The sequence below is a fragment of the Ornithorhynchus anatinus genome, chromosome 7, assembly GCF_004115215.2.
Source record: "Ornithorhynchus anatinus isolate Pmale09 chromosome 7, mOrnAna1.pri.v4, whole genome shotgun sequence".
NCBI lineage: Eukaryota > Metazoa > Chordata > Mammalia > Monotremata > Ornithorhynchidae > Ornithorhynchus > Ornithorhynchus anatinus.
The window spans coordinates 15,892,334-15,907,719 of record NC_041734.1 but is presented as its reverse complement, the minus strand read 5'-3'; the positions used below and the strand labels follow the sequence as shown (position 1 = coordinate 15,907,719).

At 43.1% G+C, this 15,386-nt stretch overlaps 1 protein-coding gene across 3 annotated transcripts in view; it reads right to left on the bottom strand.

The window, feature by feature from the left end:
• Positions 1-15,386, bottom strand: part of TRAPPC8 (trafficking protein particle complex subunit 8) — a 69,559-nt gene that overhangs the window by 19,935 nt on the left and 34,238 nt on the right. For all 3 annotated transcript variants that reach the window (XM_029068767.2, XM_029068764.2, XM_029068766.2), the window contains 7 exons: positions 13,076-13,176; positions 10,769-10,874; positions 8,210-8,341; positions 6,871-7,095; positions 5,364-5,472; positions 2,157-2,351; positions 1,684-1,811 (listed from right to left, as the gene is read on the bottom strand). In XM_029068767.2, the coding sequence (XP_028924600.1) occupies positions 1,684-1,811; positions 2,157-2,351; positions 5,364-5,472; positions 6,871-7,095; positions 8,210-8,341; positions 10,769-10,874; positions 13,076-13,176 (996 nt within the window). The remainder of the gene's footprint in view (positions 1-1,683; positions 1,812-2,156; positions 2,352-5,363; positions 5,473-6,870; positions 7,096-8,209; positions 8,342-10,768; positions 10,875-13,075; positions 13,177-15,386) is intronic.

The window sequence follows — 15,386 nt, the reverse complement described above, 5'->3', positions numbered from 1 at the left end:
CTGAGATACCTCAGTAGGAAACTATAGAGAGGTGGAATAGGGACAAGTGATTTATCAGACTAATGACACAACTGAACTCTTCTCACTGTTATAGATTGGATGCGTTACTGCCATTCAGAAAATTATTTTTTAAAAAGAACTTTCTAAATATAGGACACATTCATTCTTCATAAAGAAATATGAGCATGCCTTTTGGGAGTAGTATTTTAAAGAGAGAAAAATAGACTTTGGACATTTGTACTAAATACTGACTTGGGCAACTTGCTAAATTTGCACTTCCAAGATCAGCCAATGTTTCACCTTCAGACTATTCTTGCAACTAGCAAATGGCTGAGAGAAGCTTAAAATCACCTTTAATGCAAATGGCTGAGGAGAGGAGAGAGTGCAATGTATAATGCAAAACAGCACTTCAAATTGACTGAAGTTGTCCTAAATCTTGGATGCCTCCCACAGAAATAACATCTACTCAAATGTGATGCAGGGAAAGAGCTTTTTTGGATCATATTCAAATAAAGGACAGAACTAAATTCACTGGAGCAGACCTTGGGCTGATGTGAACAACTTCCATTCCAGTATTATAATTAACGCGTAACTGAGAATATCTGCAATTATTACAGGGCTACCGTTTCCACAAGACTTTATTCATTTCTCCAGGTTTTAAGGTGAGAAAAATTATTTTAGGGTCTGCCAAATTTCACAGATACTTGGGCGGTAAAAATCCAACAATGTGTTTTGGATGAATTCAAGGATGAGAAGTCTACAGGAAGGTGATAGGCTAGATGGCCCATTTCTAGACATTAAGATGGGTGTCAAAGAGGGCAACCGCATCACACTGTTTCCTCCAAGCACCTTGTTGCCTCTGTCAGAGACTGAATCGTGGACTAGAAGGACGACTGCTTTTAAGCCAGCAGCGGCCTGGCTGCACCCAACTCCATTTGCCTGTGTTCACCCCAGTGCTTAGTACAGTGCCTGGAACATAGTAAGTGCTCAAATACCAGAATTATAAATACTCTCATGATCCTAGGCCGCCAAGTCTACTCAAACAGGCCAGATTTCTGGGGCTGTTACCATTGCTCTGCACTTGGGAGCAGTGACCTGCGGCTTTCTTTTTAATACGGTATTCGTTAAGTGTTTAATACGTGCTGAGCGTTGTTCTAAGCGCTGGGGTAGATACAGGGTAATCAGATTGTCCCATGTGGGGCTCACATTTTTTAATCCGCTTTTTAATCCCCATTTCTTGCTCCTCTAACTACCACCAGGGTCCAGTGCAAAGAACTGCAGGTCCGAGGTGGCTCAGCCACAATGAATCTGGCAAAGAGAAGCAAGACCCTGCAGGGAGTCGACTTCTTGTCAACAGGGAACATGCCACCTCTCTCTGTTGAACTTTCCCAAGTGCTCAGTCCAGTGCAATGTACCCAGTGGGTTAATCAATAAATATCAATACGATACTAAATGCTGCCGATCTGGCCTGCTTGGCTCTAGTGGATCCTGATAAAAGAGCAGCAGAAACACTGACTGATATCTCTGGATTTTACCTTGGTCAACTCAGGGATTTACATGATTACCTTGAGCCCTTGATGATCTAATAATGGCTAAAGCATCAAATGTTATTTATGCATCTACTATGCTACAGATTGTGTCAACTGAAGCAAATGCCTTTATCTAAATATTTTAGTTACTTACTAGATCTTTGGCTTCATTATCCTTTGCACTGGAGTCTTTAGGTTGGAATTTCCAAATCAAAGATAGATCAGTCAACAAAAGTGGAACCTTCAAGGGGTTTCTGAAAACCACTTCCACTGTTATAGGTTCTATTAAAAAAGCCAATATTTATGAACATTAAATATACAATGACCTCAAATTCATATACTATACTGAAAAATCATAATTTATCTCTGTGTTTATTCAAAATAAGCTCATTGTAGGCAGTGAATGTGTCTTATGCTGTTGAGCTGTACCCTCCCAAGAGCTTAGTACAGTACCCCCCCCCCACAGTAAGTGCTTAATAAATACAACTGATTGATAAGCTAAGCCTTTCCTACCCGCAAATAACTGGCAGCCTAATTCCTTATGGTTTAGACTTCAAGGAAAATCATTTGCAAATTAAACGTAATCTGCTTTGAGCTGATGAAAACAGCACGCATTAAAATCCCTACCTTCTACGACTGCAAGTGGAAATCTTGAGTTATCAGAATAGCTGTTTAAACAATACTGGGTTGGAAAGAAGTTTGGTGGAATGATTCCTTTGTTAATTACAGCCACAACCTGTTCCTCAAGTTCCTTCCATTGTTGAGAAGATTCAGAGTCATATTCTTGATCAAGACTTACGTGTGTCGCTGCTTGCTTTTCACCTAGAAGACAATTTCAGAAATAAGGCAAGTAAACCTTGCCTTTCAATTTTACTCCTCTCCACTTTCTCTCGTGTCCCCTTCCTAGCTATGGCTCTTTTCAACATGGTGTTTTAAATGTGTACAGTTGGAGTTCTTTTTATGGAATCTATAGCTCTTCAAAGGAATAGCATTTTATGATTTTAATGGCCTAAGTATTAAAATCTCCCTCACAAAAAAAGTTACCCAAGTTATTTGCCATTTAATTTCTAGAATACATTTTATGAGTTTAATAATAATAACTGTGGCATCTGTTAAGCACTTACTGTGCCAAGCACTGTACTAAGCACTGGGGTAGATACAAGGTAATTAGGTTGGACATGGTCCTTGTCTCTCATGGGGCTCACAACCTTGATCCCCATTTTACGATGAAGTAACAGGCCCAGAGAAGTGAAGTGACTTGCCTAAGGTCACACAGCAGAAATGTGGCAGAGCAGGGATTAGAACCCACGATTTCTGACTCCCAGGCCCGTGCTCTTTCCACTAGGCCATAAATGAGATTCCTCTCATTAGCTATTCTTCTTTGCAAAAACAAAAGTCCTAGAAATGTGTTCTAGAATGGGGTGGGGGAGAGGAGTGAGTACAGTGCAAGGGGTGGGAAGGGGTTGGATGGAGAGGCCTGGGATGGTGTGGTCAAGGAAGTTTAAGGGTTGTAAATGAGGTAATCAACAGCAATAACTGTTCGATCCGGTGATTCCCTGAGGAGATTGCTGAATTGTGACCATGTCCTTGGGAGTGAAGAGACCAGTGTTTTGGAGAAAACAGGGGGTGGGTTGGTGTGAAGGAAGGCAGCTGTTGTGCCATCCCCACCCCTCTCCCCCGCCCCTTCCCTGTCAACCTGTCCCAATGCAACCCCTCATCCCCCTCTCCCTGCGCCGGTCCCCATCAGCTCACTCCCAGCCGATCCCTCCACCCTCACCCCTCCCTCTGTCCCCATCCCTCACCCTCTCCCCACCCCCACCCCACTTTCAGTCAAGTGTGGCCTGTGGAACATCCTCTCCATCACGGAGAAGCTTCCCTTCATCCTTGACCTATTCCTGAGCCAGTCACTGCTCCTCCTCGCCATCACGGAAAACTGGCTCTCCCCAGATGACACTGTCTCCCCTCTCCTTCTCTCTAAAGGGGGCCTCAACTTTGCCCACTCTGCCCCAGACTCACTGGGGAGGAGGTGTTGGCTTCCTTCTCGTGCCCCAGTGACGCTTTCGCAACACGCCACCTCCCTCATCCCTTTCTTTCCCTTCCTTCAAAACCCATATCATCTGCCTCTACCAACCATTCCAAATTCCAATATCAGTCACCTACCGTCCCCCAGGCCCCACCTCCAACTTTTTGAACCATTTTGATCCCTCTCTCACATCCCTTCTCTGTTTCTCCATCCTTACATGGATCCTTGGGGACTTTAATATTCACAAAGATGTTCCTGACGACCCTCCACTGCCTGCTTTCTATAACTCCTCAACTCCACTGATCTCCTGCTCCACCCAAGCTTGCTCATTCACCAACTTGGACACACATTCAATCTCATCATCTCTAGTCACTGCACAATCTCTACCCTTACAACTCTGAAACCCCTCTGACTACAACCTCACCTGCCTTTTCTCTGACATCACCTGACAAATCTGTGCTGTTCCACCACTGAGACCTCCGATCTTTTCACCCCATCCAATTTTCTCAACTCATTATACCTCTTTTAGTCTCCATTCCCAAACTACCTTCCCTTGATGACCAAATTGACACTCCCACCACCACCCTCTCTACTGAACTCAACTCATTCCATACTACAAGTAGATATGTAAGATGCGGTCAGTTGGAGAAAGTCTTGAAGCCAATTATGAGGAGCTTTTGCTGGATGAAGAGGATCACGGGGAGCAAATGGAGGGTGTTGAACGGAGAAATGTGTGTTATAAAAACAGCAGGATGACTGCACATCTTGGGCTTTGTCCCACCTTATGTCCTAGCCAAGAAGGCAAACTGTGGGGGATGTTTTCAGGGGGTCAAGGGGCAGAGGGCTACATGGAGATGAAAAAATGAACTGATTTATGCTCCACTACAAAGTGGTGTAGCTCATGACATCAGCTAAATATTTCCCTGGCAAGTCCACAGAAAAACTTCAAGGTTTAGTTGCTCTATTTTATGAGGGTTTTTTTAGAGCTGTTGTAGATAAAAGATGAAAGGAAGAAATGTGTCATAGGATGGCTAAACCCTGAAGCAAGTAAGAGAGCTGGTGATGGAACCTATCTTCTTGGACAACTTTAGAAACAGACACTTTGCTGTTTCGACTGCTTTAGATACATTCTTCAAGAAAGGCAGGGGGACAATAGATGATTTAAGAACAAGAACAAGGAGCAGTATAGCCTAGGGAACAAAGCAGTCAGGCTAATCCCGACTCTGCCACTTGTCTGTTGTGTGACCTTGGGCAAGTCCCTTAGCTTGTCTGTGACTCAGTTACCTCATCTATAAAATGGGGATTAAGATTGTGAGAACCATGTGGGACAGGGAATGTGTCCAACCTGATGAGTTGCATTTATCCCAGCAATTAGCACGGTGCCTGGCACAGAGTAAGCACTTATCAAATACCTTAAAAAAAAAAGAAAAGAAAGGAAAAGCACTACCCTGGATAAAACCAATGGTCCAAGCTGTCTCCCAATTTGCCACTTAATCCCAAATTTAAAGATGTACTATTTAACACTCCTAATTTTCTTCCTAATAATCCACTTGAAACTTTTCATCTGGGAATGTATCCAAACTTCCTAAACCTGTAAATAAAATAAATAAGCTCGTTATGGGCAGGGAATGTCACTGTTTACTGCAGTATTGTACTTTCCCAAGTGCTTAGTAGTGTTCTGCACACAGTAAGCGCTCAATAAATAACAACTGAATAAATGAATGAAAAACCTAAGATTCTAATAAAACTAGGCTTAATCCAGCAAAGGTGATTTAAATTTAGGAAAGGCACAAAAAAAAAAATTCACCCACCTTCTGCTGGCCGTCTGTCGTGACCAAAGAAAACCCGCGTTGCTGAACTGTTAATATATGGCAAGGGAAGCTGTGGTAAAGGACCACCCGGGGTCAGTTGACTTACATTCTGGGGCATGAAAAGAGGGGCAAAAATATGAAAATTAAAAACAACACATTACTCTCTCATTAACACTTCAATAGCTTTCACGGCAAATAGTATCAATGTACTTCATTGGGCATTATCCCTACATTTCTCTCTCACGGACTGAATGTGCTTTCTCCCCCTTCCTTCTGCAAACTCTCCCCAGCCCTTTCCAGAAGGAAGAGAGGAGGGACAGAGATGTGGTGACAGAATCCTTCACATCCCAAGCTGAAGAGTCCCCATCCTGGAGAGAGGGAGACAGCAAAGGGAAGCAGGGGCACCTCGGCAGCAGGATAAGGAGACAGTATGGCGGGCTGTAGACTGGGGCGGGGGTGAGGAAGAGGGAGTGCCCATCCCCACATATTTAAACACCTGCCCCATCAATCAATGGTTTTTATGGAGCACTTACTGGGTGCAGAGTGCTCATCCTAAGCACTCGGGAGAAGCAGCATGGCTTAATGGATAGATCATGGGTCTGGGAACCAGAAGGACCTGAATTCTAATTCCACCTCCCCAGCTATGTGACCATGGGCAAATCACTTCACTTCTCTATGCCTAAAAGTTCCCTCACCTGTAAAATGGGAATTAAGACTGTGAGCCCCATGTGGGACAGGGACTACGTCCAACCTGACTAGCTTGTATCTACCCCAGCATTTAGTACAGTGTCTGGCACATTAACCATTTAACAAATACAATAAAAAAAGAGTTAGCAGACGTACTCCCTGCCCATAGGGAGCTTATCGCCTAGAAAGAGAGAGAGAAATTAACATGACACCCAGGATTAGCCCTCAGCTCTTCAGTGAGCCTGTGCTGCTATACCCATTCCAGCTAGATAACTGCGGATCAGCAGCTTTGTTGCAGCTCAGCCTAGTCCATCAAACCTTAAGGAATCGGACAGAAGGTGGAGCAGAATGATGGAGAGAGACTCTTCCTCATAATAATAATAATGAGTAGTTATTATTATTATTATTATTTTGGTATTTAAGTGCTTACCATATGCCAAGCACTGTTCTAAGTGCTGGGATATATATAAGGTAATTAGGTTGGACACAGTCCGTCCCACATGAGGCTCACTGTCTTGATCCCCAGTTTACAGATGAGGTAACTGAGGCACAGAGAAGTGAAGCAACTTGCACAAAGTCACACACCAGACACACCGATTAGAACCCATGGGATTAGATGGGATTAGAACCCATGTCCTCTGATTCCCTGGCCCGGTGATCTTTCCACTAGACCTTGCTGGGGCTTAACCCCTACCGCTGACTCTGTGCTCACTGGAAGATGATGTTTGAACACATATCAAGGTTGGTAAAATGGGCTTTCCCCTCAAAGGAGGAGCAACCAGTGCCCTTTTGAAATTTAGCGGGCAGAAGGAGAACTCACCTTGTAAACATAAAGATACTCTCTCAGGAAGGCCCCTTGCTGAGCAGCAGGTTGTTTGCTCTCGTTGATCAAAATGTGCCTAAAGGCCGACACAGCATTGTCCAGTTGCCGGAGTGTAAACGACTGACGACCAATTGTGAAGTTAATGTGATCCTCTGCCAGAGACCAGCCTTTCCCTTTGTACACTTGCATGGCTTGGCAATAACACCGTAAGGCATGTTTTTTCTGCAAGAACAATTTCCAAATGTTCACCACCATCAGGATGGGAGGGCCCTAGCTCCCTGTCTCCCTGGATGTTGCTTATGTACTCTGACCCTCGCCTCTCACCTGTGGCATTTATATCTTTGGAATGGAGGGTGCGTCCGTATCCTGATAATCTCTTTTGGTCACCTGATAGTCACCTGACCAGTTAGATGAATCACTACAGACCAGTTATTCTATGTACTGGGAAGAATGAGGTAAAAATTGTATTTGGATACAGTATTTTATGACCTAAGGGTTTGGGGAAATGAAAAAGCTTGAACTGAGTTACCCAGCAAAACAGTACTTCTGGTACTGTGGAAACATGGACAAGGTGGAAGTATGTAATTACCCATTACATTAATAGGATTATTGCCACAGATTTAAAAACCTACCAATTTGTAAAAACAAATATTCTGTAACATTCACACTGCCCTTATATTTACAGGCATACAGTTCAACAAAAGAGGGGCTGCTTTCCAAACAAACCCACATAAAGGAAAACCAGTGCTACACACATTAGTTTCTTCCATCAACACAGCACAGTTAATCCTGACATGTTGTTGGAAGAACAATTCTCTAATAGTGTCCTACCCAAAACACATAATCAATACATGCATTATAAGAAAACTGGGAGCTTGCTGAGCATAAATAACATGAGCTAGCTGGTGATATCTGATAATGCTTGCTTTCATACGTTCCAATTCACATTGGGATTTGTTTTGGGAGGAAAGGCTGTATATTTCTGTGTGTGTGGCTTTAATAGCATTTATTTGTTTTGCAATTCACCAAATCCTAATCTCAAGGCTCTGGGTCACTCTTGCAAAGGCTGATTCTGCTCAAACAAAAGGAAAACTAACTGTTCAACTTTACATTTTTGACATTAACCACTCCAAATGATAATCTCTAAAATTTAGGAATGTGATTTCCTGTGGAGGCTTTTGCAGATTAAATGTTACACTGCGGAAACAAACTGACTTTGAATTTTTGAATATTTTTACAGCACAGCAGGAAAAAAAAAAGTATATGACTCACTTCCAAACAAACTCCTAAGAAATGTTCACTGAGATTATTTTTACAGAAAAGCAAACACACTTACCTGCCCTGCCTTACTAAACCGGTGGCCAGCCAGAATCATGTGAAAGGCAAACTTTCTAACCATGGGGCTTTTCATATTTATAAAACAATGGGCTGCCTGCTCCAAAAGAAGTGCACTTCGAAGATCAGAATCCTATTGTGTGTTTAAAGAGAAAGAAAAGTGTTAGCCTCATTACAATTTCAAACATTCAAGGAAACTATTTTGGACAACTTTCATGGTCCTTATTAAAATCTCATCTCGGCTCATATGAGGCTCAGTTGAAAGATAGCAGAGCTCATTTCTACACATTTTATAGACAACTTCTCTAGAGGATAACTCCTTATTTTGCTCCCATTAGCACAAGGTGATCCATGCTTTAAGAAAATGCTTTATCACCTTCTGCATACAGCAAATAACTCCAAGGTGGGACACAAGTGTAGTTACAGAAGAGGGGCTATAACAAGTGGCTCTACCACTTGTCTGCTATGTGACCTTGGACAAGTCATTTAACTTCTCTGTGCCTCAGTTACCTCACCTGCAAAATGGGGATTAATTCTGTGAGTCCCATGTGGGACATGGACTTTGTCCCACCTGATTAGCTTGATTCTACTCCAGAGCTTAGTACACGCTTAGTACAGGTACATAGTAATTGCTTAACAAATACCATGAAAAATAAACAACAGGTTTTGTTTCTCCCCTTTTCTTTGTAGGTGAAATGGACAGGTAAAACCAGCAAAACTTCTCTTGGACACACAAAAGAAATTAAAAGTCACTGGGATAAGGAATATAGCATTCAAAACATTTTAGCCCAAAGATGAAAATTTTCAAAATAAGATAGAGAATTCTAACACTTCAGAAGGCAAACTTACTGAATCATCAAGGATCAAAATAAATGATGACTCAAAGTTCAGTAGACTGCTCCGACAGGGATACTTTGTCTTTCCAGATGTCAAACAGCAAGAAAGGAAACCTCCCATCTCAAAATGGTCTTGGCTTTCAACTCACCCGTTTCTAAATATTGCACAAAACTAAACCAAATATCTTCATGCTCAGCACCTGACCTATGGACCTTATATATCCTGTTACTCTATTAGTGCTGATGTTTGCTGATTAAGTATCTCTCTGAACTATAGGCTCCTCGTGGGCAAGAAATATGTCTACTAACTCTGTTGTAGGGTAATCAATCAATCATAATTACTGAGTACTTACTGTGTGCAGGGCACTGTACTAAGTGCTTAGGAGAGTACAACACAATAAAATAGACACATTCCCTGCCCATAACAAGCTTCCAGTCTACAGGGGGTGAGACATTAGTATAAATAAATTACAGATAGGTTCATAAGTGCTGTGGGGCTCGGGGTGGGGGGGTGGTGAATAAAGGGAGCAAGTCAGGTCGACGCAGAAGGGTGTGCGATTAGAGGAAATAAGGGCTTCGTCAGGAAAGGCCTCTTGAAGGAGATGTGCCTTCAGTAAGTTGTTTTGTTTTTTTCTGGGGCAGTGATGGGAAGGGGTTGTCGGATATTGAAAAGGTAGGGCGTTTCAGGCCAGAAGTAGGATGTGGGCGAGAGGTAGGTGGCGAGATAGATGATATCTAGGTACAGTGAGTAAGTCGGTATTACACGAGCAAAGTGTACAGGCTGGGTTGTAGTAGGAGAGTAGTGACTTGAGGTAGAAGGGTGCAAGGTGACTGACGGCCCAAAAGCGGACCAAGGAATTTCTTGATGCGGAGGTGGATGGGCAACCTTCGTGCAATTCCTCCAAGCACACTTGGAGAAATGCTGGGCTGGAGAGATCATGGCTAGGACCACGTTGGCATTGTTTACAGTTTTAAAGTAATGCTTAAAACGCAGACAGAAGAGATGAGGAAAAGTGAAAGGCTTAGGTAAGCTGTGCATGGAAAATAGGCCTAGATAGAGCAAAAGAGAACTATAGATATCTTAATGAAATGATACAATTTTGCATCCCTTTTCACTACAGCGGTTAATCAGAGTCCTTTCTTTATGGTATTTGTTAAGCATTTATTATGTGTCAGACCCTGTTGTCAGCGCTAGGGTAGGTGAAGTTAATTAGGTCGGACACAGTCCCCGTTCCGCACGGGGTTCAAAGTCCCCTAGCTCTTCGTTATCTCTGGGTTCACTTGTGCACCTAGACTATATGCTTCTAAAAGGTTACACAGGCGACTAAACATCAGTGTCAACTTCTCATTTTGAGTGTTGGGAGTGAACGGAGGTTAGGACTCTTTTCGGGGGAAATGGGAAGTGGAGGGAATAGACTTCAAAGAGATAACGGCCTAAAATGCCATCATTTTGAAATCCTGATTGGAAACTCGGTTTTGTCAGAGACTTAGGACAAGCAAGGCTGAGAGTTCAGATCAGCATTTCATGAGGGCGATTCTCCCGCCACCCACCAGAGTTGGCTCCTATGCAGCTCAGTATGATGCCATAACTAAGCATGCTCATTAAACAGTAGCTGGTGAGAAAACTATTTCCATTTTATATCATCTTTTTATAAAGTGAAGTGTTTACAGGTGAAAAACAAGACACTAACAGATAGCAGTATCAGTCAAAAAGAAGTCTCTACCTCACTCGTCAACCGAATCAGGAGAGCCGCGGCTTCTGAATATTTGCTTTGGCTTTTTAAAATTTCAGCACTAAGCAGTACGCATCTTTCAGCCAACACCATATTCCTAAGAAAAAGCACATAATCGTGATTATTACAAAACTATTTTGGAAAACATGCAGTTTAACATGATTCACGGATTTTAAATTCATATTTTGTATTATAAAAAAATTAGGTTGTCATCTTTCATTTGGAGTGTCTACTGACGCCCATAATAAGCATAAGTAATCCGCTAGTGCGGAAGTATCAGCATAAATTTCCCTTTTCCTGCCTATTATTATAATAATAGACTTTGCAATCCTAATGACAAGTTACTGCCAAAGCTTCTCTTGATGTAAACATTTGCCTGTATCGACGTTATTCCCTGCTACCGAATGAAGAAAAACGGATTTCCTCTCCTCCTCCTCTATTCCATAATGAAGGCGGTGAGCCAGAAAGCTTTGAAGAGAAAGAGGAAAGAGGAGGGTGCTGATTTGCAGAGAAGACCCCAGCATCAGCCCAGGAACTTCCAGACTTGTCTGAAAAAACATCCCTGAAGGGCCTCTAAGAGTGGACTCTAAGTGCCATTTTTTAAACCCCTGGAAATCCATTCTTAGTAACCCCACGACCACCCCCACCCACTCTACCTTCCTTAAAAGCTGTTGGGCTTTCAACCTCAAAGTTCATCAGAAAGAGAAAGACTGATAGAGGGAAGCAGCGTTGCCTAGTGGAAAGATCACAGTCCTGGGAGTCAGAGGACTCCACCACTCGTCTGCTGTGTGACTTTGGGCAAGATACTTCACTGCTCTGTGCCTCAGTTTCCTCATCTGTTAAATGGGGATTAAATCCTATTTCCTTCTATGTGAACAGGGTCTGGATCCAACCTATCTTGAATCAACCTCAGCTCTCAGTACAGTGGTTGGTATATATTGAGTGCTTAATAAGTACTGTAATTATCATTGCTATTTATTATTAGGCAGAAAAGCTTTACAAGTGCAAACCTGGGTACCGTACATGACCCATGGGAGGGGTCCACTGCTGTCTTCTGAACCCCTTCCCCCAACACCCCACTCCCTCTCGCCCAAGAGGTCAAATCCCGCAAGATCCAAAGGAAGAACAAAGGCTTTCAACTTAACAAGTTGCTTTTCACAACCTGGCTGAGTTGGGAAAACAGTGTCCTGGAAACCACAGTAACAAGCAAGCAGAGCGACATGACGCACGTTCATGTGCATCGTGTTCACCTTCTGCGGGTTGCCTGGAAAATGGGTGCCCAGAAGTAATTTCTTTCAAGATGCGGATCAAAAGGCTGAAAATTCAAGGGAAGAAAGGATAGGGAGTGCAAGAAAAGCATGGAAAGGATGCAGTATCAGCTTTTCCTCCAAGAAAGGGGCTTGAAATGGGAGGCAGAAAACAATGTGTCTATTTTCCTCATCTTCCACTTGCACTGACTGAGATTTGAAAATAAATGGAGAAAGGGAAAATAGAGAGAAACATAGGTAAAGAGGAGGTAGCTAAAGTTAAGATTGAAGAGGAAAGGAAGTAGAAGTGGAGGACAAAATGACTAGTGATGAATGGGGATAATAGGGAAGGGGTGAGACCAGGATGGGAGGAAACAGCAGATTCTTGCTCCTCTGCAGGTACTTGCTGACTCAGATATTTCATTCCTGGGATCTTCCCCAGTTCCTAATCCCGACAGACTTCCACAAGGAGAAATGGCGAAAGGGAATGAGGAGAGCCAAATGTATTGCTGGAGCAGCATTTTCACCAAGAGTGCTCTGGGGACCAGAAATAGCATTTGGGGCTGTTTTTGCAGAAAAGGTTATTATTTTGTCAGGTAGGGAAAGATTTCTCCAACTGCTAGTCTTGGAGTCAACTGATTTGCCCACGTCAGGAAGCAGCGAGGCCTAAAGGCCTAGGAGTCAGAAAACCTGGGCTCTAATCAGCTCTTCCTTTTACCTGCTGTTTGACCTTGGGCAAGTCACTTAACTTCTTTGTGCTTCAGTTCCCTCATCTGCAAAATGGGGATTCAATACCTGTGCTCCCTCCTACTTAGACTGTGAGCCTCTCGTGGAACCTGGCGACCTTGCATCTACCCCAGCTAGTAAAATGTCTGACACACAGTATGCGATTAACAAATACCACAATTACTATCACCTCTCCAAAGCCCTTCCTCTTCTCATCCTTGACAGATGTAAGACAGGAGACATCAAGGAAAGGATTTGTTTAAAGCTCCCCTCTCACCACATGAGCAAATGCTCTCTCCCTTTCAGGATTTACAAAACCACTTACTTGCAGGTATCTCTGTACGTCTGAATTGCGGTTTCCATGTAATGAGCAGGGTACGGCCGAGGGGCTCCCGGCTGGAGAAAAGCTGAGACTGCTGCCATTTCCTAAAGGAAAAGATAATATTTTACGTTCCCTGAAAAAAGAGGACTACATTTGCAGCTTACTCTCCTAGAGCTACTAATAAAAAGGCTGACAACTTGGTGTTCTTGCCAAGGTATATGTCACTTTTTTCCCCTCACAGGGGCCGTGAAGGTGAGGAGAAAGGAGAGTGAGAGCATGCTAGGATGGTAGCCAGCCAGCTCGCCCCTCAGCGCCCCTCCACTTTACCCCTGCCACCCAAGGGTTGAGATGCAGCATAGCCTAGCGGGAAAAGCTAGGGCGTGGGAGTCACAAGGACCTGGGTTCTAATCCTGTCTCCGGCACCTGTCAGCTGTGTGACCTCGGGTGAGCCACTTCACTGTGCCTCAGTTCCCTTATCTGTAAAATGGGGATTAAGACCGTATCCAACCCGATTTGCTTGCATTCGTTCATTCATTCAATCATATTTATTGAGCGCTTACTGTGTGCAGAGCACTGTACTAAGCACTTGGAATGTACAGTTCGGCAAAGATAGAGACAATCCCTGCTCAACAACAAACAGGCTCACAGTCTGTAATGGAGTGGGGGTTCCACCCCAGTGCTTAGTACAGTGTCTGACACACAATAAGCACTTATCTAATACCACAATTATTACTATTACCCAAGGGGCGATGGCAGCTAAAGAGAGGGTGGTAAGGGCCCTATGGAAGCAACACCAAACAAGGGACTGCCCCAGACTTTTGGGCAAAGGTGAGGTCAGTGCCACAGAGTCCCAATAACGTGGCTTTACGTACCCCACTCTGATCATCAACCCTTGCCAGAGAATAGTAACCCCTGTTTGACTAGACTTACTGCTATGGGATCTCTACTACCTTGGAAAATTTCAAAATCTAAAATTGAAGTCAGAAACCATTTAAATACAATTTCAGAAAGAACAATTCAGATTCAGTATTTGGTGTAACACCTAATGCAAAGACCTACAATGGTCTTACATTATGACGCATAAAACCAGGGTCCCCAGCAACTTATTAATAAAATGCCACCATGCTACTAACTCAAGAGTTACAGGATAATTTAAGGGTTTTTTTTAATTATTTACCTCCTTGGGGGTCTCCTGTGATCATTAAAGTGCCACTCATTCATTTTAACTAAAATGCCACTCATTCCTTTCCCGCTAAAATAGTAACCTCAATGTACTTTGGCTCCAAACTTTTCCAGCTCAGTGTTGACTCTTATATTTGGCAATCATATTGGGAACATACCAGATAAAATGTATTGCACGTTGCTTATGGGAAAATCTTTTTTATAGCTTTTTCACATCCATCAGTAGTATTTATTGAGTGCCTACAGTGTATAGAGGAGTTACACTGTAAGCTCCTCTCTAGACTGTAAGCTCCTGGTAGGTGGGGATCATGTCTACCAACTATGTTGAATTCCAAGCACTTAGTACGATTGTCTGCACACAGTAAGTGCTCAGTAAATACTACTGACTGATTATAGAGCACTCCACATGCTTTAATGAGTTCAAGATATTAGCAGACATAACCCCTGCCCTCAACAATCTTATTTATATTTGTGTGTGGAAAACAGTTCTTGAAACAATTCACTGACAGAAGGAAAGAGCAAAAAGATATGTAAATAAGTAGTTTTGGAAGCTAGGAAGCTATAATGGAGCAGGGGTTCCACCCCAGTGCTTAGTACAGTGTCTGGCACACAATAAGCACTTATCAAATACCACAATTATAGCTTTGTAGTGAAGAAACACTAATATGGCACCTACCTGGTGAGAAAAGAAATTAATCGGGGAGCTCTCTCAGAGATGTGCTTTTGAATCAATCGTATTTATTGAGTGCTTACGTACTGCAGAGCACTGTACTAAGCGCTTGGGGTTTAGTAACTGTTCTGCTCTGCCTGAAGGCTGAGAGCCTCATGTGACTCTGTCTGAGCTGATCATCTTGTCTCTTTCCCAGTGCTTAGTACTGTGTGTGGCACATTAAGAGCTTAAATACCACAGCTATTATCATCATTATCAACATAATACATTTTATAAAATGTCCTTGAAGTGGTTGCCCATTCCCTTCAAGCAGAAACTCCAGTCAGCTTTAGAGGTCTCAGTCACTATACCCCAGCTCTCACTCTTCATTCCTCTTGAGTCAATCTACTCACTGGACCTTGTTCTCATCTCTCCAACATCACCTTGCTCACCCCGTCTCCTCTGCCTGTAATTCCCTTCCCC